At 44.3% G+C, this 17,733-nt stretch overlaps 1 protein-coding gene across 4 annotated transcripts in view; it reads left to right on the plus strand.

Moving 5' to 3' along the window:
* Nucleotides 1-17,733, plus strand: part of micall1a (MICAL-like 1a) — a 53,047-nt gene that overhangs the window by 32,801 nt on the left and 2,513 nt on the right. For 2 of the 4 annotated variants that reach the window (XM_074689905.1, XM_074689931.1), the window contains exons 3-9: nt 11,890-12,031; nt 13,007-13,104; nt 14,271-14,419; nt 14,561-15,159; nt 15,244-15,304; nt 15,496-15,923; nt 17,278-17,663. In XM_074689905.1, the coding sequence (XP_074546006.1) occupies nt 11,890-12,031; nt 13,007-13,104; nt 14,271-14,419; nt 14,561-15,159; nt 15,244-15,304; nt 15,496-15,923; nt 17,278-17,663 (1,863 nt within the window). The remainder of the gene's footprint in view (nt 1-11,889; nt 12,032-13,006; nt 13,105-14,270; nt 14,420-14,560; nt 15,160-15,243; nt 15,305-15,495; nt 15,924-17,277; nt 17,664-17,733) is intronic. The other 2 variants (XM_074689924.1, XM_074689913.1) reach the window with 2 other exon arrangements.

Raw genomic sequence — 17,733 nt, forward strand, 5'->3', positions numbered from 1 at the left:
TACGTTGCCATGGTATCAACTGACTCCCGGACATCCCATAATATTCTCTCAGAGCCACAAGGCTCACTTCCACCTATGCACAGCAAAACCGCCCTAACAGGGGCTCGGAATGTCGTAGAGAGATGAAACAAACGCCAAAATGTTCGTCTCATTTTGTTGGACACATTGGAGGGAAAACCGGCAGGAGCCCGAGGACCCGTCTAACGCTGCTTGCAGCTTTAATTAGGGTCCTCGGCCTGAGCCAGGGCACCTTCTAGCAGGGCTAGAAGGTGCCCTCGGCCGAAGGCCGAGGGCACTATTGTTCCTGCTGCGTTTCTTTTTAGGGTCCTCGGCCTGAGCCAGGGCACCTTCTAGTTAGGGTCCTCGGCCTGAGCCAGGGCACCTTCTAGCAAGAGCTAGAAGGTGCCCTCGGCCGAAGGCCGAGGGCACTATTGTTTTCCGTCCGTTTCTTTTTTTTTTTTTTTCTTATTATTCCGCCCCGTCAATGAACGCTAATTTGACCCCCTAAACATGCTCAAAAACTCACCAAAATTGGCACACACATCAGGATCGCGTGAAATTGCAATTTGATACCAAACATGACCCCCTACATCCCATAATGAGCTCAATAGCGCCACCTAGGCACACGCTAAGAGCCCTAGCTCGGGCTAGGAATGTCGTAGAGAGATGAAACCAACACCAAAATGCTCGTGTCATCGAGACGCAAAAATCGTACGCTACTACCCTGGACCTTTCTCCAACAGGAAGCCGGCTATTTGCCTCACAAAATTAAAAAAAAATTTTTTTAACCCTTTCTGCAAAAATTTTCTCCTCTGAAACCAAAAATGGTACAGGTTTGAGACTACCATCACATGACAGACTAGACCCTGCTCTACAAAAGTTGTGAAGGAAGTTGTTGTTTCGGGCCCGGTTTTCGAATGGCGAGCCCTCAAAGTCGCCGACCGCTTTTGGCCAATTCAGGATTTCTTCATGTTAGCAGATGAGGAGAACCGATTTCGGGTCAAAACACACATTCTACTAGTGCCGCATTTGGGCCTCTAGACAAAAAACTAAAAGTCATAGAGCTTTAAAAATTACATGGTTGGATTCCTGACAAAATCCCCTACAACAACATGATATTTTTACACAGATTAAGCCAACATTGTGACCTACAGGACAAGTAGTTAGGCCGTTTCTCATAAATAAAAAATCCATTTCCAGCACTCTTCCATCTGTCTTGTGACGCATTTGTGCTTCTAGATAAAAAAGTAAAACTCGTACAGCTTTAAAAATGCCAAAAATGGATTCCTGACAAGATCTTCTATCAAATATGATATTTTTGACACAGATTGGGATAAAATTGTGGACTCTGTGAGGACTTCTTTACATTAGATGCCTGATAAACTCTCAGTCTCCACTCTGTTTGGGGTTCTGTCACGCTAATTAGAACTCCACGCATGCAGCTGGTGATGTCATTCAGCACAGCAGAGGATACGTTGCCATGGTATCAACTGACTCCCAGACATCCCATAATATTCTCTCAGAGCCATTAGGCTCACTTTCACCCTATGCACACCAAAACAGCCCTAACTGGGGCTAGGAATGTCGTAGAGAGATGAAACAAACGCCGAAATGTTCGTCTCATTTTGTTGGACACATTGGAGGGAAAACCGGCAGGAGCTCGAGGACCCGTCTAACGCTGCTTGCAGCTTTAATTAGGGTCCTCGGCCTGAGCCAGGGCACCTTCTAGCAGGGCTAGAAGGTGTCCTCCGCCGAAGGCGGAGGACACTATTGTTCCTGCTGCGTTTCTTTTTAGGGTCCTCGGCCTGAGCCAGGGCACCTTCTAGCAAGAGCTAGAAGGTGCCCTCGGCCGAAGGCCGAGGGCACTATTGTATTTCGTCCGTTTCTTTTTTCTTATTATTATTCCGCACCGTCTTTGATCGCAAATTAGAACCCCTAAACATGCTCAAAAACTCACCAAAATTGGCACGAACCCCAGGATCGCAAAAAATTGTGATTTGATACCAAACATGACCCCAAGACATCCCATAATATGCTCAATAGCGCCACCTAGGCACACTCTGAAGGCCCTAGCTCGGGCTAGGAATGTCGTAGAGAGATGAAACCAACACCAAAACGTTCGTATGATCAAGATGCAAAAATCATACGCTGCTACCCTGGACCTATATCCAACAGGAAGCCGGCTATTTGCCTCACAAAATTTTAAAAAAATTTTTTTAACCCTTTCTGCAAAAATTTTCTCCTCTGAAACCAAAAATGGTACAGGTTTGAGACTACCATCACATGACAGACTAGACCCTGCTCTCCAAAAGTTGTGAAGGAAGTTGTTATTTCGGGCCCGGTTTTCGAATGGCGAGCCCTCAAAGTCGCCAACCGCTTTTGGCCGATTTAGGATTTCTCCATGTTAGCAGATGAGGAGAAAAGATTTCAGGTCAAAACACTCATTCTACTAGTGCCGCATTTGGGCCTCTAGACAAAAAACTAAAAGTCATAGAGCTTTAAAAATGACATGGTTGGATTCCTGACAAAATTGTCTACAACCATGTGATATTTTTACACAGATTAAACCAACATTGTGGCCTACAGGACAAGTAGTTCGGCCATTTCTCTAAAGTACAAAATCCATTTCTAGCACTTTTCCAGCGCTTTTCCAGCGTTTTTGACGCATTTGGGCTTCTAGACAAAAAAGTATAACTCGTACAGCTTTAAAAATGCCAAAAATGGATTCCTGACAAGGTCTTCTATCAAATATGATATTTTTGACACAGATTGGGATAAAATTGTGGACTCTGTGAGGACTTCTTTACATTACATGCCTGATAAACTCTCAGTCTCCACTCTGTTTGGGGTTCTGTCACGCTAATTAGAGTTCCACTCATGCAGCAGGTGATGTCATTCAGCACAGCAGAGGATACGTTGCCATGGTATCAACTGACTCCCTGACATCCCATAATATTTAGGGTCCTCGGCCTGAGCGGAGGGCACCTTCTAGCAGGGCTAGAAGGTGTCCTCCGCCGAAGGCGGAGGACACTATTGTTCCTGCTGCGTTTCTTTTTTCTTATTATTATTCCGCACCGTCTTTGATCGCAAATTAGACCCCCTAAACATATTCAAAAACTCACCAAAATTGGCACGCATCCCAGAATTGCGAAAAATTGCGAGTTAATACCAAACATGACCCCCGACATCCCATAATAATCTCCATAGAGCCAAAAAACCCAAAAATCACACTTAAACGGCCCTATCTCAGGCCAGGAATGTCGCAGAGAGATGAAACCAACACCAACACGTTCGTCTCATTGAGACGCACAAAAAATATAGGAGGTATTTTCGCGTAGCTCCAACAGGAAGCCGGCAATTTGCCCGCCAAAATAAGAGATTTTGGCATTTTTAGCCTTTCTGCAAAAATTAAACCCACTGAAACCAAAAATGGTACTGGCATGAAAAGTGGCTCACATGACAGACCAGACCCTGTTCTACAAAAGTTGTTCAGGAAGTTGTTGTTTCGGGCCCGGTTTTCAAATGGCGAGCCCTCAAAGTCGCCGACCACGCAATGTTAACAGATGGGAGAGGAGCTTCAGTGAAGCAGTTGGGCCTCTAGACAAAAAAGTAAAAGTCGCACAGCTTTAAAAATGACATGGTTGGATTCCTCACAAAATGTTCTTCAAGAAAATCATATTTTTACACAGATTAGGTCAACATTCTGGTCTACAGGATGAGAAATTGTCCCTTTGGGAATCTCATCCTCCTGCACTTCTGTGATGATGTCACACACTGATTAGGAGCTCCACACAGCTGGTCACATGACTCAGCAGAGGCAACAATGACTCTCTCCTCCATTAAAGTGCTTATTAGACCCCCTGAACATGCTCAAAAACTCACCAAAATCAGCACACACATTTCAAGCATCAAACTCTTCAATAAAATACCAAACATCCCATATTATTCCCTCTGTCCACATTCTGACACATTAAAACAGCCATAGCAGCCAGTAGGAATGTCCTAGAGAGATCAAACCAACATCAAAATGTTCATCTCATTGAGACGAAAAAATTATTTGCTGACACCCTGACCTGCCCCTGACAGGAAGTTGTCTATTTCTCTTCAGCATAGCAGAGGATACGTTACCATGGTATCAACTGACTCCCTGACATCCCATAATATTCTCTCAGAGCCATTAGGCTCACTTCCACCTATGCACAGCAAAAAAGCCCTAACTGGGGCTAGGAATGTCCTAGAGAGATGAAACCACCACCAAAATGTTCGTCTTATTCTGTTGGACACAGTGGGGCCAATACCATGATAGTAGGGCAAAACCGGCATGAGCCCCGAGGACCCGTCTAACGCTGCTTGCAGCTTTAATCTCTCTGAGCCATTAGACTCACTTTCACCCTATGCACACCAAAACAGCCCTAACTGGGGCTAGGAATGTTGTAGACAGATGAAACCAACGCCGAAATGTTCGTCTTATTTTGATGGACACATTGGAGGGAAAACCGGCAGGAGCCCGAGGACCCGTCTAATGCTGCTTGCAGCTTTAATTAGGGTCCTCGGCCTGAGCCAGGGCACCTTCTAGCAGGGCTAGAAGGTGCCCTCGGCCGAAGGCCGAGGGCACTATTGTTCCTGCTGCGTTTCTTTTTTTTTTTTTTTCTTATTATTATTCCACCCGCCCCGAGAACGCAAATTAGACCCCCTGAACATGCTCGAAAACTCACCAAAATTGGCACGCACATCAGGATCGCGTGAAATTGCGATTTGATACCAAACATGACCCCCGACATCCCATAATAAGCTCAACAGTGCCACCTAGGCACACGCTAACGGCCCTAGCTCGGGCTACGAATGTCGTACAGAGATGAAACCAACACCAAAATGTTCGTGTCATCGAGACGCAAAAATCATACGCTGCTACCCTGGACCTATCTCCAACAGGAAGCCGGCTATTTGCCTCACAAAATTTAAAAAAATTTTTTTTAACCCTTTCTGCAAAAATTTTCTCCTCTCAAACCAAAATTGGTACAGGTTTGAGACTACCATTACATGACAGACTAGACCCTTCTCTCCAAAAGTTGTGAAGGAAGTTGTTGTTTCTGGCCCGGTTTTCGAATGGCGAGCCCTCAAAGCCGCCGACCGCTTTTGGCCGATTTAGGATTTCTCCATGTTAGCAGATGAGGAGAAAAGATTTCAGGTCAAAACACACATTCTACTAGTGCCGCATTTGGGCCTCTAGACAAAAAACTAAAAGTCATAGAGCTTTAAAAAATACATGGTTGGATTCCTGACAAAATTGTCTACAACCATATGATATTTTTACACAGATTAAGCCAACAGTGTGGCCTACAGGACAAGTAGTTCGGCCATTTCTCTAAAGTAAAAAATCCATTTCTAGCACTTTTCCAGCGCTTTTACAGCGTTTTTGTGACGCATTTGGGCTTCTAGACAAAAAAGTATAACTCGTACAGCTTTAATAATGCCAAAAATGGATTCCTGACAAGCTCTTCTATCAAATATGATATTTTTGACACAGATTGGGATAAAATTGTGGACTCTGTGAGGACTTCTTTACATTACATGCCTGATCAACTCTCAGTCTCCACTCTGTTTGGGGTTCTGTCACGCTAATTAGAACTCCACGCATTCAGCTGGTGATGTCATTCAGCACAGCAGAGGATACGTTGCCATGGTATCAACTGACTCCCAGACATCCCATAATATTCTCTCAGAGCCATTAGGCTCACTTTCACCCTATGCACACCAAAACAGCCCTAACTGGGGCTAGGAATGTCGTAGAGAGATGAAACCAACGCCGAAATGTTCATCTTATTTTGATGGACACATTGGAGGGAAAACCGGCAGGAGCCCGAGGACCCGTCTAACGCTGCTTGCAGCTTTAATTTCTTATTATTCCACCCGCCCCGAGAACGCAAATTACACCCCCTAAACCTGCTCAAAAACTCACCAAAATTGGCACGCACATCAGGATCGCGTGAAATTACGTTTTGATACCAAACATGACCCCAAGACATCCCATAATATGCTCAACAGTGCCACCTAGGCACACGCTAACGGCCCTAGCTCGGGCTACGAATGTCGTACAGAGATGAAACCAACACCAAAATGTTCGTGTCATCGAGACGCAAAAATCATACGCTGCTACCCCGGACCTATATCCAACAGGAAGCCAGCAATTTGCCCGCAAAAATAAAAAAAAATTTTTTTTAAACCTTTCTGCAAAAATTTTCTCCTCTAAAACCAAAAATGGTACAGGTTTGAGACTACCATCACATGACAGACAAGACCCTGCTCTACAAAAGTTGTGGGGGAAGTTGTTGTTTCGGGCCCGGTTTTCGAATGGCGAGCCCTCAAAGTCGCCGACCGCTTTTGGCCGCTTTAGGATTTCTCCATGTTAGCAGATGAGGAGAACAGATTTCAGGTCAAAACACTCACTACTAGTACTTCTACTTGTGCCGCATTTGGGTCTCTAGACAAAAAACTAAAAGTCATAGAGCTTTAAAAATTACATGGTTGGATTCCTGACAAAATCCCCTACAACAACATGATATTTTTACACAGATTAAGCCAACATTGTGACCTACAGGACAAGTAGTTCGAACGTTTCTCATAAATAAAAAATCCATTTCCAGCACTCTTCCATCTGTCTTGTGACGCATTTGTGCTTCTAGAGAAAAAAGTAAAACTCGTACAGCTTTAAAAATGCCAAAAATTGATTCCTGACAAGCTCTACTATCAAATATGATATTTTTGACACAGATTGGGGTAAAATTATGGACTCTGTGAGGATTTCTTTACATTACATGGCTGATAAAAACTCCCTCCAGCCTCTAGTCACACTGGTGTCACGCTAATTAGAATTCCAAGCATGCAGCAGGTGATGTCATTCAGCATAGCAGAGGATACGTTGCCATGGTATCAACTGACTCCCAGACATCCCATAATATTCTCTCAGAGCCATTAGGCTCACTTTCACCCTATGCACACCAAAACAGCACTAACTGGGGCTAGGAATGTCGTAGAGAGATGAAACCAACGCCGAAATGTTCGTCTTATTTTGATGGACACATTGGAGGGAAAACCGGCAGGAGCCCGAGGACCCGTCTAACGCTGCTTGCAGCTTTAATTATTATTATTCCACACGCGCTTTGAACGCTAATTTGACCCCCTAAACATGCTCGAAAACTCACCAAACTTGGCACACATATTGTGACTGCCAAAAAATTTGATAAATTAAAAAATTAACACCCAACATCCCATAATAATCTCTCTAGATCAAAAACCTCTAAAACACACACTTAAACAGCCCTAGCTGGGGCTAGGAATGTCGTAGAGACATGAAACCAACACCAAAACGTTCATCTCATTGAGACGCACAAAAAATATAGGAGGTATTTTCGCGTAGCTCCAACAGGAAGCCGGCAATTTGCCCGCCAAAATAAGAGATTTCAGAATTTTTACCCTTTCTACAAACATTAACTTGTCAATAACCAAAAATGGTACAGGTTTGAAAATTGCATCACATGATAGACCAGACCCTGTTCTACAAAAGTTGTGGAGGAAGTTGTTGTTTCGGGCCCGGTTTTCGAATGGCGAGCCCTCAAAGTCGCCGACCACGCAATGTAAACAGATGGGAGAGGAGCTTCAGTGAAGAAGTTGGGCCTCTAGACAAAAAAGTAAAAGTCGCACAGCTTTAAAATTCACATGGTTGGATTCCTCACAAAATTTCATACAAGAGATTTGTATTTTTACACAGATTAGGTCAACATTCTGATCTAGTTTCTTCATTTAGGCAATTTCATCCTCCTGCACTTCTGTGATGATGTCACACACTGATTAGGGGTTCCACACAGCTGGTCACATGACTCAGCAGAGGAAACAATGACTCTCTCCTCCATTAAAGTGCTTATTAGACCCCCTGAACATGCTCAAAAACTCACCAAAATCAGCACACACATTTCAAGCATCAAACTCTTCAATATAATACCAAACATCCCATAATATGCTCTCTGTCCACATCTACAACATTCAAACAGCCATAGCAGCCAGTAGGAATGTCCTAGAGAGATCAAACCAACATCAAAATGTTCATCTCATTAAGACGAACAAATTATTTGCTGACACCCTGACCTTTCCCAGACAGGAAGTTGGCTATTTCTCTTCAGCATAGCAGAGGATACGTTGCCATGGTATCAACTGACTCCCTGACATCCCATAATATTCTCTCAGAGCCATTAGGCTCACTTCCACCTATGCACAGCAAAATAGCCCTAACTGGGGCTAGGAATGTCCTAGAGAGATAAAACCACCACCAAAATGTTCATCTTGTTCTGTTGGACACACTGGGGCTAATATCGTGACAGTGGGGTAAAACCGGCATGAGCCCCGAGGACCCGTCCAACGCTGCTTGCAGCTTTAATTTAGGTTTATGCCTTGTGGAGGCAGTTATTCAGTCTGTTATTGTGAACGTGGCAGGAGCCTGAATCATCCAGTTTAGAATATTAAAGAGCCTGACGAGAGTGCCCTCAGCATGTTCATTTAAGAGAAAATCTTAGTCCTAGTGCTCACTGAGAAAATTCTGTGATATCATTGATTATTATAGATATAAATTATGAATCTTAACTCTGTTTTTCAAATGAAAACACAACCCTCTTATCTTCAGTCCTCAAATGTCTTTTATCAGAAGGTCAGACCTCTAACTAGCAAACACATTGAGGTCTGATGGAGGGTCATAACGCAGGTGACCCTTTGACATTTGTCTTTACTGTCAAATGTTACTTTGGACCCACTTCACTCTGTCTGAACAGATAAAGTTTGACACATGGAAGCATCCTGATTTGTTAAGAGAAAGTAAATCAAGACTTTCTGAAGGTATTACTGTTTGACTATGGATCAATGAATCAACCAGTAAATCTTTATTCATAAAGTGCCAATTAAAGTAATAGTCCGGGATGGAACAAGTTGGGTCCTATCACAAGGTTTAGGGCAGAAATTACCCCTACAGCAGTGTTTTTGTGCAGCAGAAGCCCAGAGCGCTCGCACCAAACACCCCCTCCCTGCTCCTCTGCCGGTTTCCTCTGCACTCAGACAGGGCCATATTTTACTTAACCAAAAACACAAATAAACGGACTCCCACCGAAAAAATCTGATATGGGTCTGCATTCACGCTTTATTTAGAGAATTTTCAGCGCGTTACTTTCACACAAAAACTCCACTAAATAAGGCTCTAGTTCTCATTGTGGCGTAAAACGGCGCTACCTCTGCTGCAGAGCCACAGCTGGCTACGGGGCTCTCGCCACTTAGTGTATCAGTCCGCGCGTGCGGACTTTGTGTGAAAGTAACTCGCTGAAAATTCTCTAAATAAAGCGTGAATGCAGACCGATGTTAGATTTTTTTTTCTGTGGGAGTCTGTTTATTTGTGTTTTTGGTCAAGTAAAATATGGCCCCGTCTGAGTGCAGAGGAAACAGGCAGACGAGCAGGGATGGGGTGTTTGGTGCGTGCGCTCTGGGCTTCTGCTGCACAAAAACACTGCTGTAGGGGTAATTTCTGCCCTAAACCTTGTGATAGGACCCAACTTGTTCCACCCCGGAGTATCACTTTATATAAGAATGGTATCTGAAAATGGTCCCCTACAGTGCTACTTACAAAGACCAAACATCATGATTCAGTCTTATCTTAATCCACGATGAACAAGACCAAACTTCATCTGGACAGGTAGAAACCTCAAGCAGCACCAGACTCATATTGAGCAGCCTGTGCTGGGACTGAAAACTATGCTGTTAGTCTAGACTAGGGATGGGAATTTCGACTAATTTCCTAGCCGACTAGTCTCAAATTTTATTTGCGACTAGTCGACTAGTCTATAAAAAAGAAAAACTTGCAATTTAATACACATATTAAGTTAAAAGTTTTAAATGCAAATGTGTATTTAGGAGCTATTTTAGGACAAACTGTTAATTTAAATTTTATTGATGTAACAACAACTGACTGAATAAAGTTGAACAAATTAAAGAGAAATCCATTTCTGATGCGTTTGCCAATGCAATGCATGGCATTTATTATGAATTCTGTTTCAGTATGAAACTTGGATGCAGCAGCATGACAATTCCAAACATACAATATAGTAGCCTAGAATAGAATTTCCCTGAAAACCCTGGCACTTAAAGTGATCCTCCGGGATGGAACAAGTTAGGTCCTATCACAAGGTTTAGGGCAGAAATTACCCCTACAGCAGTGTTTTTGTGCAGCAGAAGCCCAGAGTGCTCGCACCAAACACCCCCTCCCTGCTCCTCTGCCGGTTTCTGCTACCTCCGCAGATAGCCATATAGCCACAGCTGGCTACGAGGCGCTCGCCGCTTAGTTTATCAGTCCGCGCGCGCGGCGTGCCAGATATAAACAAACGCAGGTAGTCTGCCAGGACGAAGAGACACGATGAGAACTGGAGCCTTATTTAGCGGTGTTTTCGTGTGACCGAGCCCGGTCTCACCATATTCGCCCTGCAGGTCAACATCGAGGTGTCTACTATGGATGTGGTTTCTCATCGCTCCGGTAGAGTGGTTATAAGCGAGTGTCTGCTTACACCGCCGACAGGCGACCTTGTTGTCATCTGCTGCGTCGTAATACAGACAAACTGTGCTGATTTTCTTGCGCGGTAGCCCCACTTCACCTTTCCAAACTTTCTTCCCCAAACTTTGATGCCCTGCCCCCTACGTGACGTGTGGGGAGAGCATGGGGGGAGGAGAGAAGGAGCAGTTCTCTCCCTGTATACAAAGCAGCCGAGGCAGAAGCGTGCAGCGATTAACCGACTAGTAAAATACTAAACGTTTAATAAATGAGTAGGCGGTTAATCGATTAAACGACTAGTCGCGCACATCCCTAGTCTAGACCACTGACCACTTTTAGTTTATAGATAACTACTTTCTCTTTATTAAACTACAGGACAGTTAGTCATTTAAACTAAGACTTAACTAAGTGAGTGTTTGTCTGTCAACCAGGACTGAGTTATGTAAAGTTTTTGATTTTTTTCAGCACGCGTTATCTCAGTGCTCCGTGCTGTAAACCCTGCTCCTCTCTCATTCTGCTGTGGAATTTTTCATTATGCTGATGGTTATCCTCAAAAGGACAAAACCTGACATTATCATCAAATGACTGATATTTTGGCAGCAGAGGAAGATTATTCAGGGCACTGAGCATGTACCAGCTGTGTACCTGTGGCAGGCATCGTTCTCTTTTACCTGCACACATGAGACTATACCTAAAATAACTAGATGGCGGGTTTAGTTTGAGTAAAACATGTTCAGCGTGTGCAGTCACTCTGCTTCCCAAACATAGCACACCTGCACTCACCTCTTGTGCTACTGAGCTCAATACCTTTATCAGGTTTTAACTTAAGATAACTTTTGAGGTAAAAGGGCACGTGTGTGTGTGCTTTTAGACGATGACATATTCAAGTATTTGAAAGCCAACACAGACTTTTCTTTTCCCTTCAACTTCTTCTGTTTATTCCAGCTGTTTTTCCCCCATTTAGCCACTTCACTCCACAGGAGTTCACTAAATCCACTGAAGAGGATGAGAGAAGTTAAAAAGCAGAGGCATTCTCCGGGCTTGTTTAGTCATAAATAGTCAATTATGCTTCCTAATTAAGTATTTTTTAGCTGGTTTCAGTAAAACAATCATTGAGTTGTTATGATGGGCAGTAAATGTATTGTCATTTCCATGATGATGATAATCGATTAGCAATAACTCTTATAACAACTCTGGAATAACAATTATTGTAATAGTTGTCATATTTTAGAGTTAAAGTAGAATTAATTTTCACTCTTGAACTCTTCTTCTCTGCTCCTCTTCCTCCTCTCTCTGTTGTTTCTCTGTCACAGGCGTTTGAAGTGGCTGAGACACAGCTGGGGATTCCAGCCCTGCTGGATCCAGAAGACATGGTGTCCATGAAGGTCCCCGACCGGCTCAGCATCATCACATATGTCTCTCAGTACTACAACTTCTTCAACAACAAGTCCCAAGGTCAGTACCACCAGTTTTAGGAACACATTTCAAACAATGTTGACACACATTGATGTACTTATATTTTAAAGGATAAGTTCGGTTTATACAGCTTTTACATTGTTTATAGAATGAAGTAGAACAAAATACTCACCCTGAAGGTTTTCCTGATCCAAGCAGTGCTTCGGGAGAGATTTAGATCCAAAATCGTGCAGCGGACGTCCGTATAATGGGATCCATCGTGGAATAGACAGCGCTGCTCCTAAAACTGCATTAATTGTCCAAAAACTCATGTTTTTCACCAATATTCCATCATGGTCCACTCTGGGTTAGTCCTCTGCTGCAGTCTGTGTCACCCCAGACAGCGCTGTGTGGCTGTAATGAGCTCTGAACTGACGAAGACTTTGTTTACGTTTGCCCCTCCGCGCATTTGCAGTATTCTCTGGAGAGCTGACTCCACTTCCTCCTTTCTTTGAGGGGCAAATGTAAACAAATATTCAGGGGTCAGTACAGCTACACAGCACTGTCTGGAGTGACACAGACTGCAGCAGAGGACTAAACCTGAGTGGACCATGATGGAATATTGATGAAAAACACGAGTTTTTGGACAATTGATGCAGTTTTAGGAGCGGCACTGTCTAAGCCCCGATGAATCCCATTATACGGACGTCCGCTGCCCGATTTTGGATCTAAATATCTCCTGAAGCACTGCTTGGATCAGGAAAACCTTCTTGGTGAATATTTTGTTCTACTTCATTCTATAAACAATGTAAAAGCTGTATTAACCGAACTTATCCTTTAACTAAATCCTGTATTTTACTGATAAATCCATTTGATGATTTTGACTGACAAGAAGTCCTTCATCTGGTTGTATATAGATATGAGATTAGCAGCATAAAAACTTTTAACCTCCTGCACATGAATGAGAAACTCTGGGTGTTGCAACAACTTGCATAATTAGGCCACATGATTAAATGATTATTTCTTTTTCCACAGCAAACCCTCCTTGCATGAAGAGGCTAAGTTCTGCAGGTCATACTGAACCAGCGCAGAAAAGGTCTGCAGCCCTCTTGGAGGATAAAGTTGAGTCTGAGGTAAGATACAGTTGTCACCAGGAGAATGTGCAAATACACACAGCGATGAGCATGTACCGGTTAAAATGCTCTTCTATCACTGTCCAAAGTGAATCACTGATACTGCATGTTAATAGCCTCATGCTTTGAGGAAAATGTAGTGGACAATGCTTTTATGTTAACTAGATAAGTCCACTGAAGCCTCCTCTATTTCCTGGTTTCTGGAAATTGGTGCCCATATTAAGCCTTGGATTATCTCAGCATAACTCTGCATGCGCTCTATGGGGGTATTAAGTCATCACATCTGGACAACACAAACCCCATCCTGCCATTGCAGCACAACAATGCACAGTATAGAAGTGCATTATGACTACCACTTCCTGTCGTGGGCTTTGTGTTGCACAGCAGGGGAAAATAGAAGCAACAGAGGTAGAGCAAGTCTGTAAAGATAGCCTTTGTATCCTGTCTCTCTTTTCTTTGCATGCCCTCAACTTCTTTCCTCCATCCACATACTCCACTGTACTAGCATCCTCAACAATCAGCCCCCAACCCCCCTCCTCAGATGGAAATCCATTCCACTCCCTCCTCTTCCTGCTCTTCTTCCTCTTCACATCTCATCCCCCCTCCGCTCTCTGGTCCTGAGCCTAGGCAGTAGGGTGGGGGTGGGGGTGAGGGTGTTTTGGAGGTAAATGCAAAGCCATAGGATCAGTCTTTTTTAACCACCTCTTGAATATAGAATACTAACACTAGTGCTAGCTAACACTGTGTGCCAATTTTGGAATACGCTGCTGCTTATCCCTTTTTTACCTACCAAAGGAATGCCTGAAAGAAATATGCCAATCCTAAATCAATCATGCCCAAAATGTGTGATTCCCAGAGTAACTAACCCAAGCTTTGCAGAACTTTCACTAATGCATCTTTTTATATCTTGACATACATTTTGGTATCCGTCAAATGACGCTTTGGCTGTGAAGAAATGTAGTGATGAACAACGCAATTCATTGAGCTGTAGATGTTAAATTAGCGCTGTAGATGTAGCTAGCTCAACAAAATGAATGATCCGCATCCTGAAATCCTGACTCCGTGTTTGATCTCCCCCTCCCCATTACTCGGCCATCTCCTCCCCCTGTTCCCCTGATGTCTATTCCCTGTCCTCTGTCTGCAAACAACATCCTCACTCGCTCTAGCCAAGCAAGCCTGCGCAGATAGGTGTGGGAGCGGCTGCAGAAGTCACTCGCGTCACACTCAGCAGCACGTGTGCCGCCTGCCAGAAACACGTCCACTTGGTGCAGAGATATCTGGTGGAAGGAAAGCTCTACCATCGCAACTGCTTCAGGTGAAAACCGACCTGCGTGTTTCTTAAATACCTGAGAAACTGCTGGCTCTTGATTTTATTTTATGTGCTCCTGTTGTTAAATTTAACAGTCTTGGCTGTTGAAGATATTAACACTGCTCTTTGTTTTCAATGTTTTCTCAGGTGCACAGAATGTCACAGCACTTTGCTTCCTGGATCCTACAAACTAGGGAGCAACTCTGGGGCCCTGGTTTGCACTCATCACCTTACAAGGAACCCTTTAGCCAATCAGAATGGCCGACCAGATCTTAGCAGGAAACCAGCAGTGGTTCAGTCTGCCAGGATTGGTCGCAGCCCAGCTTCTCACATGTCGCCCCCCGACAGGGATCAGGCAAAGACTCCTTCTCCAGTTAGACAAGCAAATACTGACACACATCAGGATGACTCTGTCGCAGTTTCTGCTACTACAACAGACCAATTATCCTCACTGGAAGAAGCAAAGGACGTGGAGGGTGTTGGAGAGACAGAAGAGACGCCACGTTCTTCTTCTCCTCCTAACCCCTTTGATGAGAGTGATGAAGAGGAGGAAGAGGAAGAGAAAGAGCAGGATACCAAAACACAAGCTGAACTGACAACAAACGGGGACCTGCCCTCTGCCAACATCAGTCATCATGAAGCTCCTGCTCGGCCGGTTCCAGCACCCCGCAAGGTCTCAGAGTACACCCCTCCTCCTCGGCCTGCCCCTCGACGGCTGCAGCGTACAGGAGACAGTCTTTCAGTTGGTATGTCCTCAAACAGGAGTATGAAGGAGTATTGATGAAAAGGGTCAGCTGATAATAACCGTTTGGGTTTGATTGTAATCACAGGTGAAAACCAGAAGCCTCCTATGCCTCCCAAACCTCGAGAGAGATCGCAGTCTCCTGGAAGGTACAGAGTGACTTGTAAATAAAAAATTTTCTGTCCATCTCCCTGTCATCTTTATCTGACACCATGACTCACATTCCTGACCTGTTAACAGCATGTGTTATCATTGTTCCCCCTTCACGCTTCCATTGAGCTGCATTTTGTTGTCTTCCCCACTGTGACCCCTCCATCCCTGTCTGTGTATCACTGTCCAGCCTGTCCAGTGGCACCCATAAACCCAAAGACCCACCTTGGCTCGCCCTGGTCCAATCAGAACCCAAGAAGAAGAAAGCCCCTGCCCCTCCCCCAGCCGGACTGGCAACCCCCCCAAACACAGGCTCTGTGTCCTCTCTTAAAGGAGAGGGTTCCAGATCCAGCACGCCCCCTCCACCCTCCAACCCGTTTGACGATGACGACGATGAAAATAACGAGGCAGAGGAAGAAGAGGGGCCAGAAGGAAGTGTGATACCAGCTACAGTCGCTGCCTCTCACCCATGGTACAGCATCACCCGGGCGGCTGATGCAGGAGGTGCAGAAAGTCCTTCAAGTGGAGGAAGCTCGTCCCGCTCTGCCAGCCCGGGGAGCAGCAAAAGTAAAAAACGGCCGGCGCCTCCAGCTCCACGGCCACCTGCAGGAAGCCAAGGTCAGTTTGAACACAAACTACTCTGACTTTCCACTCATGAGATGAGCAGTTTGACCTTTTTTTTTTTTGCCCAAGCAGTTACCTGCGTGCAAGAGATGAAGCCTCAGTGAGAATGTAGAAGCTTGAAACTGGTTGAAGTAAAATCATGTTCTTTTTAGCTCTCCAAACCGGATCTACCTGTTCCAGAAGAGCTGTGTTTACCTGTTTGTTTGTATGTTTTGTAACATGTAAATGTTTAAAGCACATCAGGTTTGTTGGAGTAACTTTGAAGAAAAAGTGTCAACTTCTAAATTCCTATACAACTAGAAAGGCACTCATAGAGCGCAGACCTCCGACAAGCATATTATGATTGTCGTGCGACACTTTAGTCCTACTTTAATGTTATACTCCCTTTCAGCAGACTGTCTGATACAATTTGGTGTTAGTTGCAGGTTTGTACCATTAATTTGTTACCTGACTGAATCTGTCAGAAATTATGGTGATCTTGTCTTGTATTGTTTTGCAAAGCAATCCAACCATTTATCATAGATTTATATAAACATATGTTGAAAATGGCCCTATCTCACAATGATAAAGAAACCTAAAAAGTCCTGGATCCAGACGGCGATCCAGATCACCTCCAAAATTTAATCACTTCTTCATTATCTCATTTTGAATATTACCTGAAAATATCATCAAGATCTGTTTGTCACTTTTTGAGTTATGTCGTTCACGGACAAACAAACAAACAGACAAGCTCCCAAAAACATAAGCTTCTTGGTGGAGATAAATATCTGAATGATCAAAGTCTCTCAGTCCAGCCAATGCTATCCAGTCTTTATCGGATTAAGGTCGTATGATCGACTTGTTCTGCCCTGACAAAACTTTTTGACATAATGATATTTTTCATGCCAAGGCTGTTTTAATAGATTTCATCATGACACAGAAAAGTCCTCTTAAACTGATTATGGTATTATATCAGCTTTTTAAATCTTTCAACCTCATCATATTCTGCTTTGTTGACAGCACAACTTCCTCCTGCTCTCCACTGACATGAACTTCTGCTGACACACAGCAACAGCTACCTTACACCCACAAACATCACACTTCAGATCACACCCTTCACACTGTCTCTTGTTGAAGAAATACATCTAGTACTGATCTCGTTAAACACCTCTGAGTTTAAAAGTACAGCTGTGTAAAGTGAAGAAGTGAAAGTGAAAGTGCGAGGTGTTTTTTTAATGGGTGTTGATTTTGTTTTTTGTTTTATTTTCCCACGCCTTCAATCTCACCCTGTTCTTACTTCTTTGTTCCTGTTCTGTTCCTGTTGGGCTCCATCTGCTCTTTGCTTTGTACCAAACCTTCCCCCTTTAAGTTCTCTCTCCCTCTCAGCCCTCCTCTTGCTCTCCCTCTCCAGCTCTAAGCACAGAGAGCCTGTCTTCTGGCTCAGACCATAGCTCCTCCCAGCCCCCATCCAGAGGCAGCGCCAGCAGTGACCAGCAGCACGCCTTCACCAAAAGTGTTTCAGAGCCTTCCATCTGTTCCCCAAGTGACCCCACAGCCCCCTCTTCCTCCTCGAATGAGCATCTTCTTCAGCCCTCCCAGGGCCATCAGCCTTCTCCTGTGCCGTTAAATGCCAGCTCAGCTCCAGCTACACCACAGACAAGTCGAAGCATTGGGACCAAAGGGACCGGAGCCCCCCCTCGACCTCCCACCACACCCAGTCCACTGGCCTCTGGAGCCAGCCACTCGCACAACAAGGTAACATACAACAACCAGTGAAACAGTTCAAAGCAACACACATTGCCTGCTACATTTCAGCTGTATTTCC

This window comes from Halichoeres trimaculatus, unplaced genomic scaffold, assembly GCF_033239565.1.
Source record: "Halichoeres trimaculatus isolate MK-OKI-2021-1 unplaced genomic scaffold, fHalTri1.1 fHalTri1_scaffold_2, whole genome shotgun sequence".
NCBI lineage: Eukaryota > Metazoa > Chordata > Actinopteri > Labriformes > Labridae > Halichoeres > Halichoeres trimaculatus.